General features: G+C 45.0%; 1 protein-coding gene and 1 long non-coding RNA gene across 4 annotated transcripts in view; one reads left to right on the top strand and one right to left on the bottom strand.

The window, feature by feature from the left end:
* Positions 1 to 21993, top strand: part of acap3a (ArfGAP with coiled-coil, ankyrin repeat and PH domains 3a) — a 301756-nt gene that overhangs the window by 194217 nt on the left and 85546 nt on the right. Inside the window, exons 5-6 of the mRNA XM_069918754.1 lie at positions 6441 to 6499; positions 15672 to 15855. Of these exons, the coding sequence (XP_069774855.1) occupies positions 6441 to 6499; positions 15672 to 15855 (243 nt within the window). The remainder of the gene's footprint in view (positions 1 to 6440; positions 6500 to 15671; positions 15856 to 21993) is intronic.
* On the bottom strand, positions 1221 to 15203 carry LOC138754458 (uncharacterized). Of its 3 annotated transcripts, none has more exons than XR_011351779.1 (3): positions 14359 to 15203; positions 4334 to 7470; positions 1221 to 3385 (listed from the first exon to the last, which is right to left on the bottom strand). It is a non-coding gene; the product is annotated as an uncharacterized lncRNA (long non-coding RNA). The 3 variants fall into 3 exon arrangements; XR_011351778.1 differs by lacking the exon at positions 14359 to 15203 and having other exon boundaries at positions 1221 to 2661; positions 3288 to 3385; positions 4334 to 12670; XR_011351777.1 differs by lacking the exon at positions 14359 to 15203 and having other exon boundaries at positions 4334 to 4541; positions 4911 to 12670.

Below are 21993 nucleotides of genomic sequence, written 5' to 3'. Positions count from 1 at the left end.
TCCTCTGATGCTGCCCTTGCTTGGTATCAATTGATCTTCTTTTCATTGTGCAGTAAATCCCCTGATATCCAGCACCTGTAGGAATTCCGGATAAGTGTATTTTGCAGTTACTTGAGATTGAGTGTTGTGTGATTGGCAAACTCATGGCAAGGCACGCCAGTTTTACCTATTTATTTTCCAAAGTTTTTTTATGCTGGTTGCTTGAATTCTGAATAACAGAGGTTTTACTGCAATCCTCTACTGGCAATTGTGCTCTCCGCATGGTCATACTTAATGCTAGAGATATCCTGCTGATCTGCTCACAGAACAACCCTTCTCACTGTATGAGGTAGCTTGTGACAAATAAACTCAAACTTAAACAAAAGGATCCTAACCTAAAACATCGTCTGCCCGTTTCTCTCCGTGGATGCTGCCTGGCCCGTGGAGTCCCTCTCGCTTCTCTTTGTTTGCTCAAGATTCCAGCATCTGTCGTGTCTCCAAACTTTATTTTGTATTCTGTCCCTGTCACAGACCCAATCAAGGGAAACTGCTGTTGGTGGTACTGACGGGCAACCATGGATGTGAGGAACGGTTAAACCCAGAGCATGTGAGCTGAGGGTTGGGAGGACAGCAGCACTCAGAAGGTCTGAGAAACAAAGCCTTTGGTGGCTTATTGGGGTGGCAGAGGAACTGTTTCAAATGGCCTTGGAGGGACTTCAGAATGTTCTTCAGGCAACATTCCCTGGCCTAAATGACATCAAAAGAATTTCTGCACATATGGGCGTTGTTCAGGATGAGGGAAGCCAGCTGAGATGCTCCCCCAGTGGGAGAATGCCCTGTCAATACTCACTGGCTAAACCACCCCCCCCCCATAAAGAATAGGCAGTTTGATGAAGTTTTGGATGGGGGCCATTGCCTGTGGATCTGTACCCAGCATGAGCCAATCCCTTCAGGGCTGGGGTGGGAAGAATCAAGTTTCCCCTAATTGCTTCGATCTGGGTGAGTGCCATTACTGTCACAGGCACTAAAGTTGCTGACTAACAGTCTGGAAAGGAAATAGCAGTGGATTTCATTTATCAGCTATTTGGCACAGATGTAATATCATATAGTTACTGTGATGCAAAATATTTAAAGCATATCTGACAGGATCTGTCTTCATCCAACTTCATTTGCACAATATAGAATACTTCACCATTCTTGTCATATTTTATTTATCATTTTAAATATATTAAACAATCAGCAATCATACCAAATACAAAACCTCCCTCTGCCCCCTCCCCTCTATATGTCCTATTAAACAGAGAAAGAATGACAATAAAAGCGTCCCATTGTCAGTCTGTACAATAAAACATATGGAGACACGATAATACCACAAGGTTAAAATCTTTACAGAGGTCTACTGGCTAGCCTGTAGCGACCGTAACCCTATATTGGCACTAGTGAAGTATCTATATGCTCTAAGTAAGGCTGCCAGATTTTTAGAAAGGTATTGTATCCCTTCTTGAGATTGAATGTGACCTTTTCAAGCGGGGTTCAGCTATTCATCTCCTTTTTTGTTTAAACTTTATTTATTCGTTCAAACAACAAATAGTACATAACATATACAACAATTAACCCTAAACATGAACGTTATTTTTTATATATAGAGAAAAAAAAGAAAAGAAACCTCCCCCCCCTTCAGCCAACTCTCCTAAGGAGAGCCATAAAGAAAGAAAAAAGAAAAAATATTTTAAAAAAATTAAGCATACATATTAAGATCTAATCAATATAAATTGAAATGTAAATATTCGGAATATAACAACCACTTATTAATAAAAAAACTATAATTATCACACAAAACATATGTAATTTTTTCCATTATTAAACAATATTTCATCTCATTATGCCATCTATTAATATCAATCATATTTGTAACTTTCCATGTACTAGCAATACATTTTTTCGCTACAGATAAAGCTAAATATACAAAAGCAAGTTGAAACATATCTAATCCCAAACCTTTCAAAGGTTGCAAACTACCCAATAAAAACACTGTCGGATCTAAAAGTATTTTAATCTTATACAGGTATTCTAAAAACTATTGAATTTTCTTCCAAAAAGATTGTATATGTATACATGACCAAACAGCATGAAAAAAAGTTCCAACAGAATTGCCACATGTAAAACACAAATTTGATTCATGAAAACCAAATTTTTCAGGTGTTAAGTATAATTGATGTAAAAAATTATAATTAATCATTGCATAACGTGCATTTATCAATCTAGTTACACTATCATAACAAATATCTAACCAATCATCCTCGGAAAAAATAAAACCAGTATCCGCTTCCCATTTACTTTTAGACCTATCCCAACCTTTTTTATCCATACCATCCTGTAATATTTGATACATAGATGAAATATAACCCTTCTCTGGTACCTTCATAAGAAAAATCTCAAATTTAGTCATTTCAGGTAAAATCATATCTCTACCAAACGTACGTTTTTCCAAAGATCGAATTTGATAATAGAAAAACAAAGAATTCTTATCAAGACCAAAACTGTCCCTCATCTGATTAAAAGATAAAAATTTACCCTCTTTAAAACAATCTCCCAGCTATTCATCTCTGAAGACCACCTATCCATGGGAGTCAGGCTTCCATGTTACTGCTATGCCCTTCTTGGCCACACGTAAGGCAATTTCTGTGAATTTAATTTGAATATTCATTAGTGATCTACCCACCATGGTAAAGTTCCCCAGAAGACAAGCTCTGGGTCCAGTGGGAAGGTGACTCCCGTGATCTTGGTCAGAAGGGCCTCACCTTCATGCAAAACCAGGTGGAATGTGAAAAGGAACCAATCTCTACACCACACCTAAAACACATCTCTCATAATTGATTGAGGTTTATATTGGTGCAATTCTGTGGAGTGAGGAACAGTTGATGAAGAAAATTATGATGAACCAATCTATACCTGCCATTGATGGTAGACAATATACTTCCCTGGCATAGATCTGATCAGAGTTGTTCATCATTCGTTGTGTCTAAGTCTGACTCCCAAATCTTTTTTTTGCCCCTTTGTTCCCTTATCAAGATAACAAATCCTTGGCAATTGAGCCCTTGGCAGAGGCAATTAAACAAGACCCAGAGTTGAAAGATTTTATGGTGGGCCAGACAAACCACAAGATTAATTCTATGGCAGATGATGTAATTCTGTATTGAACAGATACGATTAATTCCCTTACTAAATTACAGATTCTGTTAAAAGCTTACGGCAAAGTTTCATAATATGACTACCTCACCTTAAATGCTAATAATTAAGCACATCACCTGGTTAGGTTAGGTTTCATTTCATTGTTCCTTTTTCCAATTTCACAGGCTCTTTCGCAAAATATTTTGTGAATTCTTTTCCTTCACTGTTTCTCCTTCTGGAGGAAGAATTTGGTAACAACATATTTATTGCATCTGGACATCATATGCAAATCTGTGAACATCTTTCCTTAATATTCTCTTCCCACACACAAAGTAACAAGATGAATCGTATTCAATATTTTGGGAATCCAGAGGTATGACAAATGGATCACTGTCTTAGCCAAGGATTTGTAAGGAGATGGTGTAAAAGATTAAGAATTGCCGACTCTGGTCAGACCTACGGCTGAAGATTCTGTGCAGTATTCAATTATATTTGATATGAAGATTACAGAATATGAGAAATAGGAGCAGGAGTCGGGCCATCTGGCCCATCGAGTCTGGTCCACTCTTCATTGAGATCATGGCTGACCTTGCTGTGGACAGCTCCACCTACCTGCCTTTACTCCACATCTACACTACATAAAAATCTAACGGTGCCTTAATCAGGCAGCCTTTACTGCTTCCTAGGGCAAATAATTCCACAGATTTAGTACACTCTGAGGAAAGCAGTTCTGTCCCCTGAATTTTGTCCCCTAGTTCTAGTCACAGAAACAACTGTCATGCCTCAATCCTACCCATCCATTTCATATTTTTCATAATATTATAAGATTCCCCATGTAACAATGGACAACAATTTTTTTCAAAAGGTTTGCTTCTTGAAAAGAAATTGGGGCTTATGATAGACGACTTCAAGCTGAACACAAAGATAATTTCAGATTTGCTGTTTCACGCTGGAAGTTGGAGAAACCATGCATTAACTTTTATAGAATTTAGCATGTTTAATCACATAATAATGTTCAAGTGATGCAAAATTCGGGGGAAGTTCTTCACAGGCTAATGTTCATACTTTGATGAAGGGCTCAAGCCCAAAACATCAGTTATGTATCTTTTCCCTTGCTACATGGACGACACTGCTGAGCTTCTCCCGTATTTTGTGTTTTTACTGAAAATGTTTTGCCACTCACCATCTGATGCCTCTCGAGACAGTGTCCAACAATAATTGGCCAGCGTTGATGGATTCCAGTTGCCCTGATGCTGCTTTTCCATGGGTCGCAATGTCCTGGTGAAACCCTTCTCCACATTTGTCACTGGCTGCACCAAGATCAGCCGGGAATGCAGAAAATGAATTTTCAATGACGTGCTTCACTTGATGCTTTATATGCTTGAAGTAGACTTAAAATAGGACCAGAAATCAAAATCAGACTTAAAATAGGACCAGAAATCACACAAATAGGTTAATCTTACATGACAGGAAAATTTGAAGGTGATTTTTGTGATCAGCAATCTAAAATCCATAAAATACGCTTAAAGGTGTTATGAAAGCAAAATCTTCCTTGTCCGGTGTTATTAAAGCAAGACCTCCCTACTCCTGACCTTGACTTCAAAAGGAGTTAAGTAGAACACATTCTTTGCCTTCCTTCATGCCTGATACATCTTCACAAGGTACAAGGTCATTCAGGTCTCTTTTAACATCGATATTTCCCAACCTGTTAAAAATTACTTAGCAATGGTCTTATTTTCTACTGATGTGAATAAGCTCACCTCTTTTTGTACTCCATCAGCTGGGCTGTTGCCCACTCACTCAGCTGGTTTGAATCCAGTTGAATCTTCACCGTTATTCAAATTCCACTTACTTTCATGACATCTGCAAACTTCAAATTTTGGATTTACTCTCAGAGAACATACATGACATCACATGCAACCCTGAGATTCCTTTTCCCTGGGGACGTGGCAGAATTACCACTAATTGGTAGTGCATAAAATAAACTGCACACAGTTTAAAGATGTAAACAAACAAAGAACTGTAAGCAGATAAAACAAATGTAAACAAACTGCAATATAGAGAGAACAGAAAGAAAATCAATAAAGTGCACAAGATAAGAGTTCTTAACTGAGTCCTTGACTGAATTTGTTGTTGAGTCTGATGGTGGACCTGGTGGTGTGAGCCTTTCCTGATGGCAGCAGTGAGAACAGAGCGTCTGCTGGGTGGTGTGGATCCTTGATGACTACTGCTGCTCTCCAATGGCAGCGTTCCTTGTAGATGTTCTCGTTAGTGGGGAGAGTTTTGCCTGTGATGTCCTGGGCTGTGTCCACTACCTCTTAGGGGACTTTACACTCAGGAGTATTGGTGTCCCTATACCAGACCGTGATACAGTTGGTCAGCACACTTTCCACCACACTTCTGTAGAAATTTTCAAGGGTTTATGATGTCATGCCCAACGTCCGCAAATTCCTTGAAATCTGAACTTGAAAGTTACCTTTAGACTCTCAAGCAAATTGTTGATATAGATTTTGAATAATGGTGACCAAGCATTAATCCCTGGATTATCTATTTACCACAGGCAACTCTAGTAGGACCTGTTTACTTCCACTGATCATGTTTCACCCATTGTCCAACTATCAATCCTCTCGAGTACATTAACCTCAGTTCCGTAGGTGCTCATTTGTTCAGCAACCTCCTGTATGGGGTCATCAGACACAGGAGCAAAATAGGCTATTCAGCCCGTCAAGTCTACCCCACCATTCAATCATGAGCTGATCCATTTCTCCACTCAGCCCTACTGCCCAGCCTTCCCCCCATAGCCTTTGATGCCCTGGCCAATCAGGAACCTTTCAATCTCTGCCTCATATACACCCAATGGCCTTAACAAAAGCTAACCAATTATCCAAGTGAGCCACATTCCACCAATTCTGCTCATCTACGCTACTTGATATGAACCCCACTGGACTGGTCAAATATAATATCCTTTAATTTAGTTCACCTAGGGTTCATCTCAAGCGCAGGCCAGCAATCAGATGGTAGACTGCAGAAAGGGTGACATTCAGGGCAAGGATCTCAGATGACGGTGGGCGTGGAATTTAGACTGACTCTTGGAAATTGCAATGCTGTGAGGAGTGGCCCCCAGCTCCTTGTTTTTTCGGAGACCCCAACTGTAAAACGTGGCTTGATACTGGGGCTCTGGCTTGGAATGTCACCTCCCCGGGGGGACAGTCCACGTTCAAACGAGATCATTGCAGAGGTTCTGCCTGCGATCAGAAGCAGATGATAATGATTGGCTCTTTGTGTTGCAGATTCTCTGCGATCAAGCCCAGAGGTCTGTCAGGATACAGCTGCATAACTTTGTGAAAGAGTAAGTATGTTGCTGTTCACCCGCTCTTGCTTCTCACTGCTCAATGCTGAATTAAATAAAACCTTTGTGCCTGCTCGGCATCTGGGTAAGCAGCTGTGCTTTCTCTTCCCGAGTTTGATGGGCAAGGGAGAGAAGAGGAAGAGTCTGAAAACGTGGGTAACCTGCAAGCCAGCAAGCTCTGCTGCCAAATCTGTGTCAATTTCTTTTTAGTGAGTACAGCATTCATCTGCGATGTTGGTTCAGACTATATGCAAGGAGATTTAAGAGTTAATAAAGATGCCTCCTCACAGTGCCAGTGACTCAATTCTGACCTCCAGTGCTGTCTGCGTGGAGTTTGCAGGATTGCAATGTGACAGTGAGCATTACCCTCAGGTGCCTCACCTTCCTCCCAAAGATGTGCAGGTTTGAAGGTTAATTGACCACTATAATTTGCACCTATTATGTAGGAGAATGATAGAATCTTGGAGTGGTTGATAGGAATGAGGGGAGAATAGATATCTTGTCATTACATATACAACATCACATGCATCCATGATATTCTTTTACCTGCAGATGAGGTAGAATTATCATTTATTGGTAATGCAAACAAAAACTGTACACACGTAAACCAATGAAGATATGTAAACAGATGAAGAAATGTAAACAAACTGCAATACAGAGAGAATTTTTAAAAATCAATAAGGTGCAAAAGTAAGAGTCCTTAAATGAGTCCCTGATTGAGTTTTTTGTTGATGAGTCTGATGGTGGAGGAGCAGCAGCTGTTCCTGAACCTGATGGTGCGAGTCTTGTGCCGCCTAGACCTCTTTCCTGATGGCAGAAGCGAGAACAGAGCGTGTGCTGGGTGGTGTGGATCCTTGATAATGCTGCTGCTCTCTGGCAGGGTTTTGCCTATGATGTCCTGGGAAGTGTCCACTACCTTTCGGAGGGCTTTATGCTCAGGGGTATTGGTGTCCCCATCACAGACCGTGATGCTGCCAAAAAGTAACATAGAATAACAATGGGGGATAGGATTATTTTGTAAACCAGCATAGACTTAATGGGCCAAATGGCCTCCTCCTATGTCATAAGGAAACATAGAAATACAGTAAGGACAAACAAGTGTGCATTTATTTGCTCCCTTTTATTGCTTCATATTGTTTAAATGCATTTGTCAGCCAACAAAATATCTTTGAAATGTAGTCACTATCTCAATATGGGAAGTCCAGCAGCCACACAGCTTGCAGTGAGATCCCACAAAGCACTGCTATAATGACCTGGTGATCTGAGTTAGCCATGTTAGTTGAGGAACATTTCACATCTAAGATTTCAGGATTTGCTCTCCAGCAGAAAGACAATCTTTGAAAGATTAAGATTCAGAATTCTGTTTTATTTTGAAAGGGCAAATGGAAAGTAAGGGCAGTGACTTTGATATCCTGCTACTTCTGAAGTGCTGGGCTCAGGACCCACCGTTCCCTGACCGTTATGCTTTGAATGGTTAAGGCCCAGTGATTAATGCCCTGATCCAACTTGGGCTTAGATGCAGTCGAGAATCATTTGTAAGGTTCCTGACCATATCTCCCTCCAGCTGTTTGCTTTTACCTTATACATCGGTTTTATAGACTCGTGTGTTCACCTCCCCTTCCTCAAATTTTCATTGAGTAGATTAGGGTAAGTATGTAATATCATATTTTAATGCACTATCTTTGCCTGGAATGTGGTGCTTACATGAAGCAGTAAGCAGATATTTTGCCATTTAAGAGAAACTCTGAATATCCAGACGAGGGTGACATTCAGTCAACTTAGGGCATTGGATCATGCAGTGCAGGAGTCCCTTTGTCCCACATGCCAGTGCTAGCATACATACACAGCCATCCCATTTATTCAACTTGCTTGCTCTTCCCTTCGTTCTGCAGATTCTTTTTTATTCCCTTTTAGCCAGTGTATGTCTGGTTCCTGTTTGATTGAAGAATTGACTGGATTTCACACTCCGCATCGCCCCTGCTGGGATGCGCTCACACAAGAACCATGGACAGAGCTGAGTTCAACTCTCAGATTCTCATGAGTGATAGAGGCACTTGTGTTCAGACTTAGTGGCACGGTTAGCATCAACCTTGGCGCAACTCTAACACGGAACCAGCGAAAAGGGTTCTAATCCCGCACTGTCTGTGACGAGTTTGTGTCTGCATGGGTTTCTTCCCACCCTTCAAAAATATACGGGGTTTGCAGATTAATTGTGCAGCAGGAGTTTAAATGACTGGAATCATCTCTACCATGTGGCAACTAACTTCAAAAAAGGTTTTTATGGAGTCCCTTTTAACATAGCGACACAGCATCAGGAACTTGAGAGGAGTGCGATCAAAACAAAATAAGGAAGCTGTGAGATAAAAAATTTAGTGGGAAAGATGTGATTTAAAGAGGTCTTGAATGAGGAGAAGCAATGAGTTTGTGGAGAGAAACCAAACCCCTGGGCCAAAGCAGCCTAGGCTGACAATAATGGACAGTAAACGTCAGAACGGGAGGAATGTGGAAGTCACTGGAGACACACAGGAGAGAACAGATGCAAACAACAAAGTGCTCGAAGAACCTGGGGTGTAAGGCAGTATCTGTGGAGGCATAGCCAGTATTGCGGGGGCAGAGTGTCGACCTGACTCCTGGAGGAGCTCAGGGAGTCAGGCAGCTTCTGTGGAGGCAAAAGGATAGGCAGCATTTTGGGATGCAGGTCTCAACTATCCCTCCACAGACATTGCCCGAGACACACTCCCCCTGAGCTCCCCCAGCAGTCTGCTTTTTAATTTGCTGAAACTGGATGTTGTAGTGTACGACAGGAGGAGATCATAAAAAGAAAAAATTATTGGGCAGTTCGAAAATAATAATCTTAAATGGGTCATGGTCTGAGATCTGGCAACAAAGAGATGATAGTTGAATGTGGCTAAGTGCAGGCCACAGGGGTTTGGGTGAGTTAGAGGGAGCAGGCTGGAGCAGAGATCACAAAACAGGTGGGTAGGATACCAGGAAGCTGCTGCTCCCTGTGGAGCCAGACTGCACGAGGAGAAAAAAATCAGCACCTCAGGTGTTGGGTCCGACACTTCAGGAAACCATGGGCAACAAGCTTCACAGAATTTTTCTGTGGCGAGATGTTTGGTTCGTAAGGTAGCACCTGGCCTGGATTGGCGGTTCTTCTAGAAGATCCTACAAATGATGAGGGAGGCTTTGGAGCAGGGATTTACATCCTGGGTTCACATCCCATTCATGAAATGGCACTGATGGGAGGTTCCCCGTTCAATAACAATTGAAGTTGGAAGGAATTTAATTTAAGGAAGTTGTTCGTTAGTTGATGGAGAATATTGGAGTCGGAGAAAGATATGGAGAGGAGGAAAGACAGATCTGCCAGCAATATTTTGTGTGAAGAATCCAGCAGAGGTTGTTTCCTGTCCGCTCCTGCAGGCAATGGTTTCATGGGTGTTGACTCTGGGAACTTACGGAGACTCTGCCCTCGATGAGAGGTGATGCTCAGCAGATTGCAGTGACAGCTATGCCCGGTCCTTGCGTGAACGCCCATCACATTTGCCACCAGCAGCAGTCACTGGGGAATGGGAGTTGAGGGGGTCTCTTCCCCTTGTGAGGCAGCCTCTCTCATTCATCGCCCAAAATCAGGTCAGCCATCGGTTATTTCTGAGCTGCCTGTCAGGTGGGGGTCACCAGAATTGGTTGAATGTGTTACTGAAAGTTTGAAATGACTGTCTTTCTCCAACCGCCCTGCCTCCAACTCCCCACTATCAGTCTGCTGGCAAAGACTGTCAAGGTACCCACCCACCCAAACCAAGCCAGCTGGTCAATGGAAATGTAACCACTTAAAGTTCATGAAAGTGTTATCTTTGGCCCATGAAACCTATGCTGCTCAGTTACACCAATGAACCTACCAACCCCTTAAAGACAGCGCCAGATTTGAACTCGGGTTGCTGGCCATGTAATAGCAATGCTCCAACCGTGCTGACTTCTTAATGACATGGGTTCGTTGAGCCTCATCTTCACTGCCATTTTACTTTCATATTCTCCTGATATTTTCAGAATTAGAGAAAATGTCAGGGGCCCTCCAACTTTGGCTACGGGCTGTGGCCTGGAAATTGATCTTCGGGTGGAGACCCGAAGGTTGGCCTTTCCAGAGCTTCCATCTCCACCAGCGGTTTTGGATCTTCAGTGACAGATTGTGTGAAACTCTGAGCTTTATGTGTGGAAGAAAGATCAACCTTGTGTTTGAAACTAGCCCAAGGTCCTCTGCGTATATCACCTCATGCAGGGTATGCTCTTTCAGACCTCATGATAACCAGTGCTGTTTTTCTGTTAACACCAGCCATGAGAGGACAATTTGCTTCACTCTGTTAATATTCAGATGAGTAAATGGGAAATTGGAGCGATCACATCTGAATCCAACATTCCTCCGAGCAGTCAGAGCTTTGCTTTGCGAATAGTTAAGAGGAATATTCTGTGGCTGATCAAACCAGGGCTGGTCATGTGATATTTTGAATGGAGTGATAAGCAAATCGAATTGACTGGTAAGGCAGTACTTCTGGGAAGGAGGTGGTTACCATGGCAGCATTGCATTAACTAAGAGTGTCTCGACGGCTATGGAGGAAGGGTATTGACCTCTTGTCCCCTTTCTGTGTGGTAATTTCACTTGAGGTTTCAAGTTTATTGGTCAAAGGACTGTTGTTTCAGAATTTTGTGGCATTATCATGAGCTATTAACCCGTTCAGCACTGAAATCTATAGGGAAAAGCCCTTCAAAGATGCTGGGACTCTCTGAAGACATAAAACTCTGCTGTCCCATTCATCCAGCATTCTGTCTTCACAATCTTCAATTTTCTCCATGCCTGATACATTAAAATCCATGAAGCAGATTAGAAGTCAATCCTCTGGACCACAAGAGTGGCAGTGAAGATCACTGGGTTCTCCCTTCCCCCCTCCCCCACTCCATTGACGTGATATACCAGGGTCGTTGTCTGAAGAGGGAGCACAAAATCATTGAGGACCCCTTCCACCCCACACACAGCATCTTCCAGCTGCTCCTGTTGGTGAAGAGATACAGGAGGATCAGAGCCAGTACCACCAGGTTGAGAAACAGCTTCTTCCCATGGGCAGAAAAATGACCAAAGGAACTGCTCACACTGACCATATTCACGAAACAATATTGCATTTATGAATGCTTGTCCTGCATTGTTTGTTTTGCCCTGAGCACCGGAGAACACTGTTTCTGATTGCACAGATGCAATCAGATGACAATAGACTTGACACCCATCTCTCTAAGGACTTCTCCCTCCCTATCTCAGGAGCCTCCTCCAAGACTGAATCTTGCCTTATGATCATCCTTCATTTTAATTACATCATTATTTGGGTTCTTCCCCTTCAGCTGCCAAAGCCCTGCTCTAATGCCCCTTCCTTGGAGATAACGTTTTAATGCCTTCGCTGTGAGTTGGCATATGGCATCTTGCCTGCGCCCAGCAAGCCCTAGTAGCTGGTGGGCAGCTACTGAACCTGTCCCTGTTGCAGCCCTCTCCTTCCCATCCCCAGTTCAGTCTCAATCCCAGCAATATTCTTGGGTTTTGGGAGGAAGTGGGAAAGAGGTGGATGACAAAGAACTAACTGGCAGTGCTGGATTTTAAGTGTTTCCTCTACAATGAAAATTCCAATGGCAAATATTCATCCGTTGCTCAGTAAGGATCAAGGATATCAAAGAAGATAGCTGAAGAGAGCTTTGTGAATAGGTTCGAGGGGGTTGAGAAGATAGGTATTGTGGAGGTAACAATATTTACATACTCCCTGGGCTGTTGAAAGCTCTCCTGTTGTGGTGCGCTGCCACACAAAACCAAAAGACTGTACAAGAGGTTTTATTCAACATAAACTTCCACAGAGCCAGCTGTGAGGAGAGCTGCTGTAAACACTGAGAACGTCTTCAAAGGGTCAATTCAGGCTTATATCCCGGGAGGATGATTGACACCCGACCGGGTGGGGCTTGGTCTATTCTGGTCGGCTGATTGACAGCCGGCCAGGTCTTGTCTTGTCCCCATGCTCTTCTGCAGGTACAGAGGTTGCCCCCTGCAGTAGGCCGGTGGTATGCCACCACACCTGAATATCCAATTGCGGAGCCTTGGCAGAGGTGGTTCCCAGAATTTGTGAAGCGCCTTTGATTTCAGGTTCTCTCTTTCTCTCTCTCCCCTCTCTTTCCCTACCCCCCCCCCCCACCTCCCCCTCCCAAATAGGGCAGCAAAGGTTAGATAGAGCAGCCATGGTCACGACTCACACTAATGCTGAACAGCCCAGAGTGTAGATATTAACAGATACATGCTCCATGCTGTTACACTAATTGTGCAGACTATTTTTGGAATCAACAAAAAATAGTCTGCACTATTAAGATCAGCGAAGGAACGTTTCCTCAGAGAGCTGTAAGCTGCATCCTGCGTGTCATCGACCTCCGTTGAAGGTATGAAAGGTTTGTTGTGGCTCGAGGAGACTTACCAGATGACGCAGTATGGCATTTATCTATCAACTTGCACCACCTTGGGTGCTTTCAAACAAGTGAAATACTGGCCAACTTTTCACAAGATATAGGAGCCGAAGTAGGCCCATTGGCCCATCAAGGAAGCACAGCAGACAGTCTACAAAATACAATATGGATTAGTTAATCTGTGTCCGTGATGTTGGCCACAGTTCTTCACCTCAGAGTTAAAATAGTTCTGTGGAATATTTTACATCCCTCCAAGAGCACTGCAGTTTAACACATCCTCTGATGACACTGCCCTGTAATTTTCCCTGTTTTGTTAGATTTAACAGTGTGCCTTAGGGAGTTCAGCTCCTTTTGTCTCCCGGCAGCCACCGGGAGTTGCAAGGTGTTTGTCTGAGCGCAGTGTCTAGTCTGACACCAATGAACAACCAGGATCATTAGATTGGAGAGTGGATCTTGGATCCCTTCAACAATGACAGGGAATCGAAAAAGGAAGCCCCTTTTGGTTCAAGAGAGAACTATACAATTAGTTCATTCATGATATCCTTGGAGTCTCTGTCTACAAAAGCGTTATTTGTCTAACCCAGTAGAATTGGGGCATTGTGGAACCGTGGTCCTTGCCACAGAGGACCACAGATCATTATAGGTTGGCAGAGAGTTTTCTTGTGTCCATTAATACAGTGAGTATTTATATGAACTTCGAGACTTGCCAAAGGCTCAGCATGCTGGAAACTGGCACTCCTCCGATGCAGAGGAACGTCATGACCTTGTGTATTGCCATTTGAATATTGTTCCCATCTACAGCAGTTCTTCAATCGTCAAATTTTCATCCAAATCGGTATGCTTCTTTCTGTGACTGAGCACAGTTTTCTTTACAGACTGTAGCCACCATCCTTCTCTCCCCTCCCCCCCCCCCCAACTTCTGCGTCTTATGGTACCAGTCCCACATCTGGCTACCCTCCAGCAATGCTTCTAGCTGAGCATTCTTTGTGTCTTTGATCTGCAGACTCACCTTGACAATGAATCCTGCAGGCTTTCCGTCTGCCAGGTCGATGCGTCAGTGTGTGGGAATTTTACTGTCCCCCTTTGCTCTCCTCTGAATTATTTTATTACCTGCTTGTGCCAGCATATAGGATGATCCTCGAAACTTTAAAATGTCGCCTCAAAATCAGGACATCCTATATGCAAGATCTAAAATCCTCACCTTGACAGCGAAGTCTCAACACCACTACCATCTTACCCCTCCCTCTCCATATCCCATCCCAAACCCACTGGCTCCAGGTCAGGCATTAGGCAGACGCTACCACCTTCACCATACTGACAGCCTTGACTCTCCTCCGCGCGAGTGTCCCGGTCAGGCCCTCGGCGCAGCCCTGACTCACCTCCGCGCGAGTGTCCCGGTCAGGCCCTCGGCGCAGCCCTGACTCACCTCCGCGCGAGTGTCCCGGTCAGGCCCTCGGCGCAGCCCTGACTCTCCTCCGCGCGAGTGTCCCGGTCAGGCCCTCGGCGCAGCCCTGACTCTCCTCCGCGCGAGTGTCCCGGTCAGGCCCTCGGCGCAGCCCTGACTCTCCTCCGCGCGAGTGTCCCGGTCAGGCCTCGGCGTAGCCCTGACTCTCCTCCGCGCGAGTGTCCCGGTGAGGCCTCGGCGTAGCCCTGACTCACCTCCGCGCGAGTGTCCCGGTCAGGCCCTCGGCGCAGCCCTGACTCACCTCCGCGCGAGTGTCCCGGTCAGGCCCTCGGCGCAGCCCTGACTCACCTCCGCGCGAGTGTCCCGGTCAGGCCCTCGGCGCAGCCCTGACTCTCCTCCGCGCGAGTGTCCCGGTCAGGCCCTCGGCGCAGCCCTGACTCTCCTCCGCGCGAGTGTCCCGGTCAGGCCCTCGGCGCAGCCCTGACTCTCCTCCGCGCGAGTGTCCCGGTCAGGCCTCGGCGTAGCCCTGACTCTCCTCCGCGCGAGTGTCCCGGTGAGGCCTCGGCGTAGCCCTGACTCACCTCCGCGCGAGTGTCCCGGTCAGGCCCTCGGCGCAGCCCTGACTCACCTCCGCGCGAGTGTCCCGGTCAGGCCTCGGCGTAGCCCTGACTCTCCTCCGCGCGAGTGTCCCGGTCAGGCCTCGGCGTAGCCCTGACTCACCTCCGCGCGAGTGTCCCGGTCAGGCCTCGGCGTAGCCCTGACTCACCTCCGCGCGAGTGTCCCGGTCAGGCCCTCGGCGCAATCTGACTCACCTCCACGCAAACGGTGACAGCGAGAAGAATGCGTGCAAGTTTTAGCGGGGCAAACCTGCGCGTGTCCAATTAAGTCTCAGTGCTTCCCTGTGGAGCCCATCTGCCTTCAGCTCCATGCCGGCTTTAAACAGCCTGTTACTGGAGCCGGTGATGGTTTCATTTAAAATATGCTGATAAAATTAAAATCTTTACAGTAATTCGGTATTAAAATATTGTGATAGCATCATTCCACTGGTCACGGGTAGACGCCAGACTAGGGGAGTCATCCTATATAAAGGGACAGCTCCAAACCTACATTTTGGGTGGAAAATCTGGTGTCACCCCATACACCACATATATGGTCATCCTTCTCCCCCTTCAGTCCCTGCTCCATTGTTCCTGTAGTTTGTTAACCAGGAGAATAATTGTAAGTCAATCTGACGCCTTTAAATCCCTGGCTCGAGTAATAGGATATCTGTGTTTCCTTTTAATACAGAGATGTTCGGAAGTTCAAGGAGACGAAGAAGCATTTTGACAAAGTCAGGGAGGACATGGATCTGGCACTGATCAAAAATGCCCAGGCCACCCGGAACAAAACGCACGAGGTGGAGGAGGCCACGGGGGCGCTGACCATGACCCGGAAGTGCTTCCGACACCTGGCGCTCGATTACGTTCTTCAGGTACAAGGGCCAAGCTGCTCGGCTCAGATGGGTGGGTCGTGGTTCTGAGAGCGGGAATCCCCTCCCTTCTCCAGACAGTGAGTTTGGAGACTCGAGAGACTGCAGATGCTGGAATCTAGAATAAAAACACGATACGGGAAGAGCTCAGCAGTCAAGTGCCATCCGTGGAGGGGGGAAAACATGTTAGCTGATCTCTCAGGTCAAATCCCTGCACCAGCCTGAAAGTAGAAGGAAAGATTGTCAGTGGAAGAGGGGGGTGGGATAGAAGTAAAGGACAAAAGTCTGCAGACACCGTGGTTAAAGTGGATCAAACAATGTCCTTTAAATAGCAAGGATGAATAACCAACGTTTCAGGCTTGAGCCCTGCATCGAGGTGTGAAGAAATGTGGGCAGGTGCCCGAACAAAATGGTCATAGGGAGGGGCAGGAGAGGAGCACAGTCCCACAGATAGGCAGTAATAGGTGGTTTAGGGAGAGAGGGCACAACAGCAAACAGGAGGGGGAGGGATGGCTCTGTGAATGGTGAGAGAAGGGCTGGAGAGCTAGAGGAAAGAAGGGAAAGGGAAGGAAAGGAGAACAGAGAGTAGGCGAGAAGAAACTGGAGGTTGATGTTAATGCCCAGACGGAAAATCAAAATCCATTTTATGGGTGGTCTTGGTGGGATAGAACATGAGGCCATGGACAGTGCATGAGAGTGGGGCATGGAATTGAAGTGGTTGGCCACTGGGAGGTCCCTGGAACTGATGTAGACAGAGCGAAGGTGCTCAGCGAAGTAATTGCCCAGTCTGTCCAATATAGAGAAGACCACAGAGGGAGCACCGGATGCAGTAGATCACTCCCGTGGATGCACACGTGAAGTATTTCTTCACTTGAAAGAGCTGTTTGGGTACCCAGACTTTGGTGAGAGAGGAAGTGTGGGCACGAGTGGGTACTGGGGAAGGGCTGGGGGGTGTGCTATTGTTGGGGAAGGACGAGTGGATGAGGAGAATGAGGGAGTAGTCCCTGCGGAAGGCAGAGGGATGAGGTTAGGGGAAGATGTGTCTAGTCTTGGTACATGTTGTAGGTGGCAGTAATTGCGGAGGATAATGTGTTGGATGAGGAGGGATGGAGATTGGTAGGGAGCAGGTGGAAACAGGAGGGGGGGATGATGGAGCCAGGTAGGGGAGGGGACAGGAGGGATGAACAAAGAGAGGAGAAAGCCAGATGGGTGTGTGAGTGTGCATGAGAGGAGAGCTCTGTCTGTGTGGCTTACCTGAAATCGAAAAATGTCATGATCATTCCATTGGGTTGTGAGCTCCCTGAATGCAATGTGAGATGTTGTTTTCCCAACCTGCATTGGCTCTCTCCCTCTCGATGAAAATGACTGAGAACAGACGGGTCAGTGGGAAGGAGAGTGCAACCTGCAAGCTTGAGATTATAATTTCAGATAAGAGCGCAGATGCTCTTCAAAGCAGTTGCCTGATTTCCTCTTGGTTTCACCAATGTAAAGGAAACCACATTTTTGAGCATCAACTGCATGGACCAGGTTGGAGGAGGTGCAGGTGTATTCCACCTTGGCAGATGGCGATCTCCAATTACTGCCTCTCTCTTTGCTTCATCCTTCGGTCTCCCTTCCTCTAGATCCCTCTCCCTTCCTTCAGGGAGCTACCATTCTTAGCCCTCTTCCCCATCACCTCTCAGCTTCTACCCTCCCACCTGTATCCACCTACCACCTCATGCGTGTGCTCGTCCCCCTTTCTCCCCCAACTTTTTATTCAGGAGTCTGCCTGATTTTCGACATTCCTGATGAAGGGGTCGGGTCTAAAACATCTGCCTTTTGCTTTCCATGGATGTCACGTGGCCTGCTGAGTTTTGTATACTGGACCTCTGCCTTATCTGGATGGGTTGTTTTGGTCCCTGCATATTGGTAAAGGAACAGGTGTATTTCCTCCAGTTGGAGGGTGCCAGGAGACAAGTAGGAGTGGGTTGAGGAAGGATTAAATAAACACCCTGTCATACCCTGTAATCCTACTCTGTAGTAGACAGGTCCACAGTACTTGGCCAGGGATTACTGAGCTTCCAGCCAGCATATCTCCAGGAGGAACAATCTAATTCCACAGTGATCTGACACCCTGTAGGTGAGAGCTTTGTGATGGCAGCCTGGATTGTCTGAATTTCGGTAAATGGCTGCATCCCCTACAGAAAGTCTGTAGATTTGTTATCCGGTAAGATGAGTCTGCATGGGACAAACACCATTTTTCATTTGAACATGTCAGACACTTGACCAATCAATGAAACACATAACGGCATTGATTTGGAAAGCGGGAACTATTTAATGAAAGGATTGCTGATTGTTTCCTCTGTCACCACGGGATGGCAGCACCTCCACACATTTCCAGCTCTCTGTGCCTTCCCTCCGGACATTCCAATCCTACCTGTGAGGATATCAGGATTAATATTAAATTTTGCTTAAGTGAAGGAGCATGGCCTCATTTAAGTAGAAACACAAAATGCCGGGGAAGCTCAGCAGGTCAAGCAGTGTCCTTTATGTAGCAAAGGCAAAGATACAGAACCAATGTTTCGGGCTTGAGTCCTTTGATCAGACGCTGATCTTCTCATACTTTGATGAAAAGTCAGTTCTGTATCTCTACCTTTGCTACAGAAAGGACACTGTTTCATCTGCTGAGCTTCTCCAACATGTGTTTTTGCTTAATCCACGGTGCCTAAAGAATTTTGTGATTTACTTAGGCCTAATTTAATATCCCTATTATCTCTGGCATCCGATAGCTTCGTGGTCTTGTAAACCAGGGCCATGAGTTTGCTCCTCGCTGGGGCCTCATTACTGTGAGGGGTGCTGGACAAAAGTGGCGACTTCCTTCCAGTGGACAAAGTTAAATCATTTCATGTGTCTTATGTTCCAAATGTAAAATTATGTGACAATAATGGAACCTTTTGCTTTTCTGATGACCTCATGGAATTGATTTTCCAATAAGGATAAGGGCTGACAGGTGGAAGAATTGAGTGTCAGAAGTGCTCAACCTGGAGGTCAAAAATCACCGGACTCCAAATCTAAAGTGGTCCTTTTTTCTAAAGGCAAAACCAAATTGAGATTGTTTCCTGCTTCCATTCCCTATCCAATCAAATCATGTTGGGGAATAATAATATTGCCTATGTCCCACTCCGGTACTGTAAAACCCCTGGTATCCAGCACCTGTGGGGATTGGCTAAAAACCAGATAAGTGAATTTTTCGGTTGCTTGAAGATGTGTGTGGCACAATTGGCGAACAAAACGGTGAGGCGCGCCATTTTTAAACCTGTTTTTTTTTTAACCTATTTATTTTCCACAATTTCTTTGCCAGTTGCTTGAATTTCGGATAACAGGGGTTTTAATGTATTAATGAAAATTGTGATTGAATCAGCTTCTCTTATCTTCTCGGGCGCTCCATTCCCGGTCATTACCAATTGCCTCAGTTGAAAACCAAACTTCTCAATTCCCCCTAAATATGTCCCTTTTTCCCATGAAGTCTGCATGAGATTGGAAGTGCAAGGAATCTTGTGGGTTGTGTCGTGTCTGAGCAAAGCAACAAAACTCCCCATGTTTGTACAGTCTGTCTTAGCTGTTGCTTGGAAGTGAGTGACCTGTTTTATGTGTTTGAAGAATACTTCAATATTGATGGGAAAGCATCTGTGGTCAAATTCCCATGTCAATCCCAAAAATGTACTGGACATTTTTAATGGAAGCTAATTTTAACCTTGCTCATAAATGTATTGCAGCTGATGATGTGCACTGAGTCTGCATTACAGGTCTTTTGCTTCCAGTCTGAAGCTCATGGAGATCTAATGACAGTATAAAATTCAAAATGGGCAGACTTCATATCCAACAAGGGATGACTCGTGTAGTTCATTTTATGTGGGGCGGTAAGTGCAACGCCATTAAAGTGCCAGCCACCAGGTTCGAATCCGACGCTGTCAGTAAGGACTTTCTCCCCATGTCTGACTGGGTGCTCTGGTTTTCTCCCACCCTCCAAAACCGTACGAGAGTTGGAGGTTAATTGGATACGTGGCACGAGGGCCAGAGGGCCTGTTACTGTGCTGGATGTCTACATTTTTAAAAAATTTAAATTTAAAAAATGTTTAAATGTATCTCCTTGGCGTCTACTGAGGCTGAGCAATAAAAGCTTTCCAAAAGCTCAGATTGGAAGGTGGAAGTATTTTCATTTGATATGGACAAGTCCTCACAGAAAAACATTCCATGTCGGAGAAAAGAAATGAATTAATGCATGAATAAAATGTGCTTTTACAGCAGTGTTGAGCCCATGTGCGATCCCTGCGCCGTGTGCACCACTGAGCACTGACAGATCATTATGTTGCCTGAAGTGACAGATCTCTGATGGAAATGCGACTCCTGGGATTCAGTAATGCGTTAGCTGCTGAGTGGAGCTCGGAACCATTCATCCATTCATTCTACTTCGAAATTCCTGCTCCTTTCTCCAGTTGACAGTGTGAAGCAGGGGCTGGTTAAGGAGCTGGACCAGAAGTGCTGACCATACTTTCCAGAGAAAGTCATTTCAAGCATCCGAACGATTTAGCAACAGAATCTGCCCAATGCAAAAATCTCTTCCCTCCGAAATTCACTCCCTCTCCACTTAGCGTCGATTAGGTGTTTTCTGTGCCTCCAAAACTCCCTTTCCCCTTTAATACAATTTACATTTCTGGCAGCACCATGGCAGATATCGATGTGAGCCACTGCCTCAAGAAAGCAGCCAGGATTATAAAGGACCCCCCACCACCACCGAGCCATTCTGATCACCTCATCTTCTCACTGCTACCATCAGACAGAAGCCTGAAAATCAGCGCCTCTAGGTTCAAGAACGGTAGCTTTCAAACAGCTAAAAGTGCATGAAGGAGACGTTCAACTCTTGAACTTCCCCAAGGAACAGTGATCATAGAGTGATTCAAAGGCACCGAGGGACAGTCTACTCTATTATAAGTCATTTCATTTTGCACTGTGATTACTATGAATATTTAAAAATTTTAAATTAAATTTAGAACAGCGCGGTAACAGGCCCTTACACCCAATTAACCTACAAGCCCTGGTACTTTTTGAATGGTGGGAGGAAACCGGACCACCTGGAGGAAGCCCAAGCAGACACAAGGACAATGAGCAAACTCCGTACAGACAGCGTGGGATTCGAATCCCAATCGCTGGCACTGTAACAGCATTGCGCTAACCGCTATTCTAAATGTGTCACCCCCTCTTATCTATCTTTTGTATTTATAAATTTCTTTAATTCACTTTGTTTACTGTTATAGTTTTTCTTTGTAAGTACCTGTTCAGCAGCAGCAAGTAAGAATTTTGGTCCATATGTATAATGTGTATGACAATAAACCTTTAATCGTTAACCTCCCAAGTGAACCTTTCATCTCTCATGGGTCCCCTATGAAGTGTCTGGAAGTTCTTTGTTCTCCTAAAACTGCCATATAAATGTTACGATACAGTTTTGACTGGAGGTTTCTAAGCCCGCAGCCATCCACCAGTTGCTTGAGAAGAGTGGTAATGTTTCAAGGAAGCTTTGAGAATGTCCCTGAATCAGTTCTTAATGACTTCCATTCCATTTCCAGTTTTTAATCTTCCACTTTCCCAATGTATTTGCCCTGTTTTCTCTCCCTGACACTCAGTTGAATGGGTTATAACCTGTTCGGGTTATGGTCATTGTTCTCTTACTTCCTTTGTGGCTCAGAATGATGTCCTCATGTTGAGGGACTGCCTAACTCTGGGCCCTGAGCTGGCAGATAAAGAGGGACTGGAGAACTTTACCAGGCAGGTGGGTGGGTGGTTTAAGTGAAGCAGTTGGTCATTTATTCTGAGCTCCCATTGACATGGACTCGAGGTTTTTTTGAATCCCATCTGGATTGCCCCTCTCTCCATTTTGAGCAGCCACGAGGATTTCTCGGGGACTTGTCCTGTCTCTCAGGTGCTTAAACTCAGTGACTTCTCTAAATGACTTGATGCCATTACTCTCTGAGTAAAACTTTCAATTCAAATACAGAAGCATTAAATCAATATTTTCCAGTTTGAGATCTACAGTAGATACCTTGTACATCTCCCAAAACTCAAACTGGTATCATTTTGGACTCTTTATCATTCAAAGCTCTTGCT

The sequence above is a fragment of the Narcine bancroftii genome, chromosome 2, assembly GCF_036971445.1.
Source record: "Narcine bancroftii isolate sNarBan1 chromosome 2, sNarBan1.hap1, whole genome shotgun sequence".
NCBI classification, from domain to species: Eukaryota; Metazoa; Chordata; class Chondrichthyes; order Torpediniformes; family Narcinidae; genus Narcine; species Narcine bancroftii.
The sequence above is the reverse complement of the archived record's forward strand: the minus strand, read 5'-3'. Positions and strand labels throughout refer to the sequence as shown.